Here is a 12,004-nt window from a genome sequence, read left to right as displayed (position 1 = left end):
TGGACTTCATCCATCTAAAAAGAGACTAAAATTTTATTAAATTACACAATATTTCATATAGATAAAAAAAAATCAAGCTTTTCTAGGCGGATCCAAGTTTTCTTATTTATATGAGGCTTATTCTGCAAATTTTGATTTTTACCAATTCTGATTTATTTCATTCTAAGGGATCAATCAATCAATCAAATTTTATTTGTACAGCACATTTCAGCAGCAAGGCATTTCAAGGTGCTTTACATAATTAAAATATAAACAGCATGTGAGAAAGAATATAAAACAGGGAGAAAAAGTCCTGCAGGTTCTTTGTTAGAGCAGTTTTAGTTCCAACAGAAAAGTAATGAATTTCAAGGTGACACAAGTGTTGTATGCCTAAAAGCCAATGTATCATGTTTGTTCTAATATGAAAGCCTAAATACAAATGCAAAATCTGAACCTTGCAGGATCACTTGTCTGACCCATTGGAACCATCTAAAAATATAAATGAGAATGAGATTCACTGGTCCATAAAATATATCTGAACACCTCAAGAATAATCAGTATTTTCACCACAGGTCATCTACGAAGGATTTTTAAAATATTTTATGTCATGTAGCCATTTCAGATGGACCTAATATTTCATATGTCTGCTTCATATAAGGTGCTAAATCCACTACCAGAGAGTGGATGACACATAAGATTTAATAAAGTACAGTTTTAAGAAAAATCCCAACTTCGTCAAAAAAAAAAAAAAAGTAAGGGTTTTAAAAATGTATTTTATCAAATATTAGACAATTGTGATACGTTATTCAACTAACATGAAATAAAATATTTTACATTTAACTTAATGTGCCGAAAACCCCTGACAAATACCAAAAACCCGAACACAGTTGGTCACAGTCCAAAAGAGGCAATGATATTACTTCAGCTAATTTGTAGAAAGTCCTAATCAATGCTGCCGCGCTTAATTTTCCGTCACTTCCCTGTGGCCAAAACAAATTAACTGATGCAACGTCCACACATGAAACAACACCAACATTAACAAATAGCACGAACACAACCGCTAAGTCTCATCTACGGTTGACAAATATCTCTTTTCGTCTAAAACACTAAGAAAAATTTGGGCATGAAGAACGACCGATGTGATAAATGACAAGGTTCTGAATGCAACAAAGTGACAAATAAAAAAAGATGTCAGCAGATGAATCCAGTTAAGTCTTTCTTATCTGTGCCACGTGGTCAGGTGACTGCAGATTGAACAACGTGTCCATGATGTCGTCTTCTATTTGCCTGGTCTGCTCCCTTTCAATGTGGATGAAAGAAGCTCGTACAGTTCTTTACTTCCTTTCCTGGATGAGGTCAGTTTGTCTTATTCATAACATCTTAATCAAATATTTTTGTATTTAAGCAAAGCAGACACGTGGAAAACCCACAGATAAACTCTTTAGTCTGTCTGTGGGTCTGTAGTATGACTATTATCTGACTGGATGAATCCCTCTGCGTCCTTTTCCCACTTGTTAGTTTAAAAACTTGTTTACTTGAGTGCTTACAAGCAGCTGCGATTCATCTCCATCTGACCAAGTTCAAATTAAAGATTTTGTAAGCCATTTTCTCACCACATGCGACTGTCACCCATCGCTCCCGGAAATCTCGTTACATGCAGATTTATTTTCCATCCCCGCTTCCCGCATTCGGCTTACGGGAAGTAGACTGAGATCAATGTTTTAAGGTGGAAAAGTGAAAAGTCTGATTGCACATCCAAAACCTCCCAAGACGAACCAGGCTTTATGAACAAATCGCTTAGACGTCAGTTCAGCAGAGCTGACTCGAATGCGCCCTCAGACTTTGCAGAAAGACTGGGGCAAAGGCAGGAATTCAGAAGGTATCCACCTCTGCAGAGAGAAGCAGCACTCTGCAGCAAATTTTTTTTACCGCACTTGAAAAAAACCCAGGTAATGGAGCTTAGAGCCAGGGACTGAGAGCACAATAACACCTTTTAGTCGTGCTTTGAACAGCGTGAAGAATTCTGAGCCCATTTTTTCCCCTCCTCTCTTTATGGTTAAGCTGCATTGAAATGTGGTCAAAGGACAGAGTCTATGAAGGTGGTCTTCAAAGAGCTTATTAGAAAGCTCCAGTGCACTTCTGGAACCTTTAAGATATCCTAGATCAAACGTCCTTGTGATTCATGTTCGCCTCTCTAGCAGAAAAAGTCTCTCTCTGTCCCCCCGCTTCTTACACTTATTCACCACATCATTAGTTTCCTGTGCCTTCCCTTCAAAGGAAAATAATGAAGGTGATGAATGCCTCCAAAAATCTTGATGGAGGTTTGGATCCAAGTGATTGGCTGGGCAATGTCGTAAAGAAAAAAAAACAAAAAAAACGGGAATGCTCTGCTCACTTTTCCCACTTTCATCAATCAGTAAAATCACAGGCGATCTCTGATTCTTTCTTTTCCCTCCCAGAACAACAACACCGAAAAAAGAAAAAGAAACTGTCAGAGCTCTAGAACTTCTAAAAGCTCTTATGAAAACTTCACACTTTTAGCATGAACGTTATGTCATCAGACAACACCGGCACTGATGTATCCTGCAGCACTTCACAGCTTTCAGCGGCAAAGCCGAGCCTCGGCTCTGCTCTGCTCTGCTCGGCGAGCGTCATCAAAGTGCCGCTCCGCTGAACGACTCGTTTCATCTCGTTCATTACAGCGGCTTTAATGCTACTAATCCTCAGCTACAAACATGTTGGTGTGTGGACAAACACCCACACGGAGGATGAGCATTTCCATAGCAAACCTGGCTCAGGTTAGCATCGTGGCGGTGTTTAATGAGCTTCAGGCAGGATGCCTTCCCCTGACTGCAGGCTGTGAGTGGTTAATTAATCAGACAGCTCTCCTGTCTAACACCCACTCCCCCCCTACCCCCCCCCCCCACAATGCCTCCTCCCTCCATTCACCCTGCAGCAGCGTATAAATAGGTGAGACCTTTTAAATTGCCTCCCGTGACGACACCTGATGCACTTCGCAACATTTCATGGCTGCCAACACCTCTGTTCTAGAGCTGCGCGAGTTTTAGCTGAGGTTGGTGCTTTAAACAAGGAGCTAAAAATGATATCTTTAAATACCACAGCGACTATCCACGGCACCGGGTCGCCATTTTAACTCGCTCTTTCGCATCTTTTACTGATAAGCAAACACACAGCAGCATGACGCGATGATGGGAAATCTATTCTAAACATATGGGGATGCAAGATTTCACAAAAAAAAAAAATTTTTTGGGAGAAGTACACTTAGAAAAAAAACTTTGTTTTTGTGTTGTGAACTTCTGGGGCCACTCGATGCAGTGTGAACCCGTCAATTCAAGAATTAGGATTGTAATGGATCGTCTCTGATGATCTGTGAGACCTGGTGGATGCCAGAGGTGGGCAGTAGCAAAGAAAATTTACTGTAGTACTGTATGGTAAAATGACCGGAAAGTACAGTTTTTGAGAATCAGTACTTAAATATGTGCACAAATTGGGTGAATTCAGCTGGTACCTTCCTATTTTTCACTGCAATAGCCAGTATCAGGAGGAATCGATCACTGGGCAATGTTTCTGGCATCTTACTCGTAATGATGACATTGTGAGAAATATATACACAAACAACAGCTAAAGCAGTGCAGAAAAGTAGCACCCAGTCCACGTAGTCACATAGACATACATGCTCTTTTTCTTGTTTTCCGCAAATAGAATAAATGTTTCGTAAAACTCAAACTTTAAAGAATCTCCGAGAAGCGTAAAGTCTTCTAGTTTACACTTGAACAGTCTTATCAGAGGATCAAAGAGTTGAGGCTCATTAAAAACCTGTGAAATAATCCTTTACTTGCATCCCAAATGAAAACAAATGCGTCCTCTTGCTTCTTTAGCCAGTAAAATTGAGCAGTTTGTGTTATTTTCACAAACTATTTGTATGGTTTTGATTCTGTTTTTTTTTTTCTTCCTAAGTCAAGTACCCCAATTTTTTTTTCACACATATCATTCAATTAAAAGGCACCCTTCTTCAAAACAGAGTGCAGACGCCCGGGCCGACGGGCGGCCCTTATTAGTCGACTTTGTCAACAACGCAGCAGTGCGACAACTCAACAGCTCCGCTTCTTCTCGTCTTTAAAAGAAAAACAAACAAAAAAAAAAACGAATCAAGCGAGGATGTCGCCACGCAGCCATATCACGGTCATCAAAAGCCACCAGCGGTTCTGAGGACAAACGGCATCATTGAGTAGGTCTGTGGTAATCACTGCCTCCGCATTTATACATAAATAAACCGACAACGGTGCAACAAGCTGCCAACAACTGCTGTCCTTGGATGAGTGATGTTGGATAGAGGCGGTGCACAGTCTCTCTCTCTCTCTCTCTCTCTCGCCAGCTGGGATCCGTTACACAGATTGACCCTTAATGTCACTATTGTGTCGAGCAGCGATAAAAAGGTGGGAGACAACAGTCCAAGAACCAACAGCGACTCCACTAAGTGGCACAAGCTCCAGCAGTTTGTGTGCAGAGGCACAAAGCGTAAACACGAAGAACGTGCCAAGAAAGTCGGGTTTCTCTCGGGGACGGGTTGTCAACAACTCTGACTTCTCTTTGTTGAGTCTCTCATTTGTTGATGTCGGAGAGGGCAGGAGAATCTATTTCCGTATTACTTTTCAACCGCAGCTGACAAGTCGGAAATACGCAGCTTTCAAGGGAAAAAATGTATTCCACTTTTATCACACTGGCTTCCAAGATCTATACTTTTGGTCTATAATTATACATATTACCATCTCGACTCCTCACTGGGAGACTAATTTTAGTTTTGGCAGATTACACTCATAAACTTTTTTCTTCTAAGACACCTGAACTCATCTATACCCCTGAAGAAACGTATCGCCACTGCATTATCCTACCATCACTAAAATTCACAGTGCATATGGTCAATTCACAGTAAAGTGCAGTGCTAGTTTTCCTTTAAACAGTGTTTGCTTGTAGGACATTTTGAACTCATCCTTCTTCCACATGCGATAAACTTGAAACCGGACTTCCAACACTGCTTATCTAGTCACTTTTTCTCAAAGGTTTGTTTAGTGGGGTGCAAAGGTAATCTTCCCCTACCCCCCAACCATGTATAAAATCTTCAAACTGAGTTGTAGATATCTACAGCTCCTCCAGAGTCACCTGGTTGCTTCTTTAGCTAATAATCTCCACATCTCCATTTCAAAATTTGATGACTTCGGTGGGCTTTTCAGATTTGTATTTACAAAATGTAACAAAATATATATCTTTCACTTCATTCTGTGACACAGACGCTCAATAAAATACATTAAAGGTCTCAAGACATCCAGTCTTCAGCTGCAGACAAAATGATTCCAAATGGGCAAGAGCATGGTCACGACATGAAACTGAAGAAAAAAAAAAAAAAAGATAAAAGGTTTGATGAGGAAAGAAAAAGGCCTCTCAGGGCAATGTGCCCCCACGGTGCCCCCCTGATGGGAAAAGTGAACAGGTCTGTCAGTCGGCTGGCAGCAATCAAGGCAGCTCCACGGATCTGTCAGCGTGTTTCCAGCCTGCTCATTACCGGCCCAGGACACAGCTCGGCTGGAGCCACCGGGCTACCAGGCTGCACTGATGTGTGACTTACCTTCAGCTCGCGTGGTGAACGGGGAGTCTCCGAGCCGCTTCGCCGAGAACTGGCCCCCGAGAGAGGTCATTAGAAAGCACAGGCTGAAGAAGCCGACCCCGACTACGAAGATCCTGCAGGAAACAGGCAAGAAGGCTGATCAATTTACAAAACGAGCGATTTACAAGGGGAGAGCGGGGGGAAGAAAAAACAACAAGAAATGGGGGCAGGAGATGATTTCTGCGGCTGAAAAGCTCAAGTGGAGCGTTGAGTGAAATATCTGACGTGTGCGTGTATGCGTGTGTGTGTGTGTGTGTGTGTGTGGATTTACAAAGCACGGACGCATTTCTCAAGCTTCATATTGTACCGACCAAAGCGGCAAGGAAGCATTGTGTACTCGCCTGGCTGTGTCATTTGAAATGAACCATTATGTGGACAGATTTCCAGCATCACACTGCGCTCAGTGGGCGACGGCACGAAATAAAAACATTCATCTGAAGACGGATGTGTGCGGCGTTTTATAGAAAGCGGCAAACATTTGCCTACTTCTCGCGCGCTTTGGAGTAATTTTCCCGAAAAAAAAACAAAAAAAAAACTGAGTCGTTGGAATGCTCCGGCGAATGTCGTGCTGGGAAAAGGTTTGGAAGCAATTCCTTCATGAGGCAAAGCTGCGGGATGGATTGTCACACTTTTTTTTTTGCTGCAGACCTCATTCCTCTAACAGTCTGCTTTTTTTTTAAATTTATTTAGTTTTTCTCACATGGCAGAAACCTCACACAAGAGAGGGCACAAGTCAGCCAGGCAGAGCATAACTAATATCTGCATTAAAATGCTGGAAAAACTCACACATGAACGCTCATATTAGTGATTAAAGATGCAACCGCGTGCACCTTCCACTGAACTTTAGAATTTGACGTTTGTTTGAATTAAATCAGAGGCAATGAGCTGGTCAAAAGTTTACACACATCTGTCCTGGTTAGGAATCAAATACTCTTATTAGGCTGCCACTGCTCTCATTTTTAAGAGTGGTAAAATGGCAAAACAAACAACTTCCAAGTAATTTTGATAAGAGGAATTGGGTTTCTTATCCACCCAGACTCAAACATATATCTTCTCTCTAGTGAAATTACTGTAAACCCACATGTTTTATGTTGCCTTCAACATGCTTCTGCCCAGAGCTAATTTAAATTGACTGATTTAAATTGGATTATATTTGACTTTGAAAGCATAGTCCATTCATTTCCAGTGGGGTTGAATTCAGGTCCACATTCAGAATCTTCCAATTTTGCCCACTTCATCAATTTCAAAACTGGTTTATATCAAACTGCTTCTTACCCAAAAGGTCCTTGTCAAATCAAAAGGAAATTACTGAGAAGTCTCAAGTCTATTGTAAACTGGAGACATGGTGCAATGTCAGCACAGAGAGTTTAATGTGGTCATGGACTTTTGAGGATGATGCCGACTGAAAAAAACGCGGCTGCTCCGAAACAGACACGATTGAGTTTGACTGGAAGTTCCACCTGCCTACATAAACAAGCAGAAAGCCTTCTGGAGAAAAGCTCTACAGAGAGAGGAGACAAAGATTTAGACATGTGGCCACAATAATAAGAAAAATAATTAGACAAATCAAGGTGAGGCTTTCAAACTAAAGAACACTGTCAAGCATGGTGGTGGTGGCGTCATGCTTGGGGGCTGTTCTTTGTGCAATGTGAAGAAAGTTCCTACCAATTGTTCCAAATTAATTTCTTCTTAAATTAGCAGGTAGATGTTTGAAACTTTGACAAAATTAAGCGTTCAACTGGAACAAGGATCTGAAGCGCAGATCTTAAAAAAAAAAAAAAAACGAATAAAGCAAGGTAACGTGAAGCATCTGGAAGGGAAGAATGATCAAACATCTGGCAAGAACAATGTCAGGATCTCATTGTTGGTTACAAAAATCTTGTGGTTTCTGTCATTTATTGATTCAAGTAGTGAGGGAGAATTTATGGATTTCAATCTGCAAGTTTAAGAATGGCCCTGCGTGGATAAGCAAAAATTCAGAATAAAATCTTCACCCGACTGTTATTTTTAAGATCCACTGAACTTCTTTCTTTTGTCTTATCACCTGTCAAGTACAATGTTTTAAACAAATCATTATAAGCCAAAATATAACATATGATATAATATAAAAGCTTAGTGTATGTGAGCTACTGCTTTGTTTTTCTGAAATCCAGGGCATTGCAGGTTTAATGTCTCTCGTTTTGGACAGAAAAAAATAAAATAAAAACATACAGAAAAGTTGAATTCCCACAGGCATTGTCCCTGGATTGTTCAATATGCAAAGCTGCAAGCCACAAAGTTTGGGACATCTTGTTGGGCTCAGTGGTTTTAATGATGTGTCTGCTTGTTTGGCTCTCACTCATTCCCCATGCAGCAGCCGGGAGAGTGAAAGACTCTGGAGCTGAGTAAGCAAACCTTAATTGTGGAGCAGGCTGTGCCCTGTCGTCCCAATTAATCCAAATGGTCTGAACTTGCAAGATTTGCTCCACTGAAAAGAATAAATCATCACTAATTTAAAATGCAGCGTGCAGCGCACTAACATCGTGTCTTGCAGAATCTGCTCAGAATATGCAAAGACATGCACTGACAGGTGATTCCTTTTCAATTTGAGAAATCATATGCAATTTGTGTTGTATTTACAGTTTATTGTCGTGATCATGCTAAAAAGGAATCATTTTTTATAGTTAATACATATCCCAGTCCTCCTCTTTAATTAACCCAGAAAAAAAATGCGTGGAAATTTTCATAATTTTTGTTTTTAACAACTCTTCCACAAAAGAAAAAAGAAATCTCTTAAAAGTTTAATTTCACTGAAACCCATCTAATATGACCAGCTTAGTTAACGCCTGGGAATGATTTGCTGCTAGTTTGGTTCTGACCCACAAAACAGCGTGATCTCACCTGAACGGTTTGAAAGTGACAGGGCATCTCCTCACCATCGTGGAAAGCTCGCCGACGCTTGCAGTCATTTTCCACCCGTGAACACAGCGTCGGGTCCGACTGACATCCCGCTCATCTGCGCTTCAAGTCGCGTCAAAAAGCATGAGTTCCCAGCCGCGCTCGTTACGAATCTGCGGAGAGCGCGTTCAGACACTTCCTGCCTCACCTCGCAAGGGGGGACGCGGCGGTCCGCCGCCCGTACGTACCGTAACTTCAGTTGAGATTCCCGCGGCTTCCAGCCAGCAGACGGCAGGGTAGACTGCTGAAAAATATTCAGGGGTTGTCCGAGTCAAATTCCCTGGCGACTGAAGCAGCTCGGAGCGCAGCGAGGGCAGGCTGCTGAGTTCAGTGTATCCTCAGAGTGGATGGAGCCCCGACTTTTACTGTCTTTGTAAAGAGAACAGCTGCGGTTCATTTACTGACAGCGCCACCTAACGGTCAGCGCTGGCGACCAAAGGCCATCACTTCTCATAACAAGCACCACCGTCAACAGTAAGTTTCCCCAACTAGCGTCACACAGTCGGACATTTTAAAACAGTAATATACTCCCCCCCCCCCCCCGCAATAAAACACGTTTTGAATCTACAAGTATCGCTCCTGCTCTCCCAAACAACCCATTTTGCAAAAACAAATATATAAATGAATAAGAAGTCCAATATTGACATAAGATTTATGAGGACGAAAACTTTCTAACTCTGTAGGAAACAAAACGATAACAGGACAATAGGAGATTGAGTTGATTGTTGTTTGATATCTCTGCATCCAGGAGACTACTTCCTCAGATAAGATCTTATCAATCACTGGAAGCAGAAGGACAAAAAAAAACTGTACTAAGGAAGACTAACCGCAGTATAATGGCTTTACAATTGCCTACACAACTGAGTGAATCATATCGAAGCCCTGTAATTGCTGCTTCAGTTATCGGTATATTAAGACAAAGTGCCCACAGAGTCATCTTTTATGTAACGGCGTGGAACAAAGTCCTGTTGCGAGTGGCCTTTAAGCAGAGGCGAATGGATACGATGTTACCCTGCGAGGCACTTCCACTAACCGGAAAAACATGATTAAAGGGGTTTTAAATGAAACTGCCGCACTGCGGGGACGTCAGCTGGAGGTTTTGTTTGGATGGCCTTGTAATGGACAGAAATGGTCGAACGCACTCAGATGCTGAATTGAATGTCCTTTCGATGAAAAGGAGATTAGTGCCCACTGGATGTTCCCACAACATGATGCTGCGGTGGGTGCTGTTTTATTGAGCAAAGTCCCACAAGATGCTGGCCACTAGAATGACTCAGGAAAAAAAGACAGACCACAGCAGCAGAGATAGGGACTGAAAGAGATGATCACTCTACGTGGAAAACATTGGTCTTTGACAAAAGAAAATTAAAAAAAATGGCGCTTTTGCATGTAAAATTTTTGTTTTTGTATAAAGAAGTTTTAGATATGTGTATTTTTAGTTCTTCAACAATAACTTTTACCTCTTCAACAGACTTCCGTGTTTATTATTATTATTATTATTATTATTATTATTATTATTATTATTATTATTATTATTATTATTACTATTATTATGTCTGTATAGCAAATTAGGTGTGTGGTTAAACTTTCGGAGACACTTCAGCACCGTGGATAGCTCCAAGTTGAAAAACAGAATGTAGCTCAGCAGCGACACACAGTGGCAGACAAATGAGATTCAGCATTGGAGTAGAAAAAAAATGCCCCTTTTGTTGTTTGTTTATTTGATTGCTTCTGTGGATGTTTCATTTTAATTCTAGAAACATAAAAACGTATAATAATAGTTTAACAACCTCCACGGATGCTATTTGATATCTTTTTAAATTGAAACGCCAAAATAATTGTGCAGCCATAATGTCAGGGTTTATTCTCACAGGGATCTTGGAATAAAGATGTAAAACAATAAATAAAATTAAAATAAATAAATAAATACAGATTTCAAGCAAAAAAAAAAATTAAGTATGTCATTTGAAAGTTGTAGTAATATTTGCTTATAATCATGCAATAAAAAAAACAGCTCCACTTAGCCACTCATCATGCTCACTCATCTACATTAATTTAATGAATTCTGCTAAAAAGCCTTGTTTCTCACTGCAGTGCTTAAACCTGTGTATGTAGGGATGAAGGGTAAACACAATGAAGTCAACAGAGAAAGAGAAAACAACCCCTAAGATAATCCTGAAGAGCTAAATAAAACATTGGCACAATAACATGAGAGCAGCAGTATCTTTCTTCACCATGGAAACAGTTTTTGTTTTTTGTTTTTTTGCTGTGCTGGGTCCTGACTCACTCGTCTGAAAGCACAACTTTCTACTTCATAGGTACTCTTGCAATGATAGCAACCCAACAGAAATGTGGAGTCATTGTTTTAATTATAGAATGGTCGTAATCTGCAAAGAGGCACACGGTCATAAATAATGTAACTTAATTTTTTTATAGTAGTGATAATGTTATTCACTTTATCTTACCCTATTGTAAAGTGACGATGTGACTTTATGTTCAGAACAACAGATTTTCACTTAGGGATCTGAAAACTTCAAGATGTGAACATAGCGGAGGCAGAAACTGTCTCAGAAGAATTGCCAACAAAAGAAGAGGTCTCTTAATGTTTGAAATATCTTCTTTTTATAATAAAAGAAAATCCCAAGAACAGAAAACATCATGCTGTGAAATAATAAGAAAAAAGCCCCTGGCCTTTAATCAAGTAAGTAGAAACGAGAACAGAAGGAAATCTAAGCCATGTTTATTAAAACTGATTCCACGCAGCTGATGATTACTGCCATCTTTTCCACCGGTCCTCTGGGAGAACTTTGGAAAATGTTAAAAACACTCAGATTAATCCCTCACATTTTTTTTGCATGAAAAATTTGATGTTGAAAAATTAACCTTTGCAAAGAATACATTAAATATCTTCACTGTCCTTGAGTGTTTTCCTTGAGGGAACACTTTTTTTGTAGCTTCTCAAGCAGCTTACCTTTGTTTTGTTTGTTTTTTTCAAAAAGAAATCTCTAAATTATTCATCACTGAACCTTCCTTGACTGTTATCAGAGACATCAGTCGAAATTGGTTTATTGAACACAAGTCTGAGGAGAGAATTTTGAACCTTTTAAATAAAAGAGAAAAATAATATAAACGTCTGACGGCTGTGGAACCAAGGACACTACCCACTGCAGAATGATGTTTTGTAGATTCACTTTTGATTCCCCCTCTTTTTGTGGCTGTGTGTCTTTCTCTACTCGGGCCATTATTTGTCATCGCACAGAAATCACTTACCAGGCTTCTGTGTCTATTTTCATGACTGAAAAACATACAAATCATAGAAAGCGTAGAGTGTCTTGTAACATTTTCAAGTCAAACAAACAAAAAGTCTATAAACAAAAAGCATTTGTTTATAGACCAACACAAAAA

The 12,004-nt window shown here is 40.2% G+C and overlaps 1 protein-coding gene across 1 annotated transcript in view; it reads right to left on the bottom strand.

Moving 5' to 3' along the window:
- The window catches only part of mgat5b (alpha-1,6-mannosylglycoprotein 6-beta-N-acetylglucosaminyltransferase B), a 67,983-nt gene extending 58,856 nt beyond the window's left edge, over positions 1 to 9,127 (bottom strand). The window contains exons 1-3 of the mRNA XM_088008247.1: positions 8,788 to 9,127; positions 8,543 to 8,712; positions 5,624 to 5,736 (exon numbers count right to left, since the gene is read on the bottom strand). Coding sequence (XP_087864373.1) covers positions 5,624 to 5,736; positions 8,543 to 8,610 — 181 coding nt within the window. The 5' untranslated portion in view covers positions 8,611 to 8,712; positions 8,788 to 9,127. The remainder of the gene's footprint in view (positions 1 to 5,623; positions 5,737 to 8,542; positions 8,713 to 8,787) is intronic.
- Between the last annotated feature and the right edge of the window lie 2,877 nt (positions 9,128 to 12,004).

This window comes from Poecilia mexicana, unplaced genomic scaffold (genome assembly GCF_051168715.1).
Source record: "Poecilia mexicana isolate PSO_F unplaced genomic scaffold, ASM5116871v1 scaffold_8, whole genome shotgun sequence".
NCBI classification, from domain to species: domain Eukaryota; kingdom Metazoa; phylum Chordata; class Actinopteri; order Cyprinodontiformes; family Poeciliidae; genus Poecilia; species Poecilia mexicana.
Note: the sequence above shows the minus strand (reverse complement) of the source record. Positions and strands in the feature narration are given on the sequence as shown.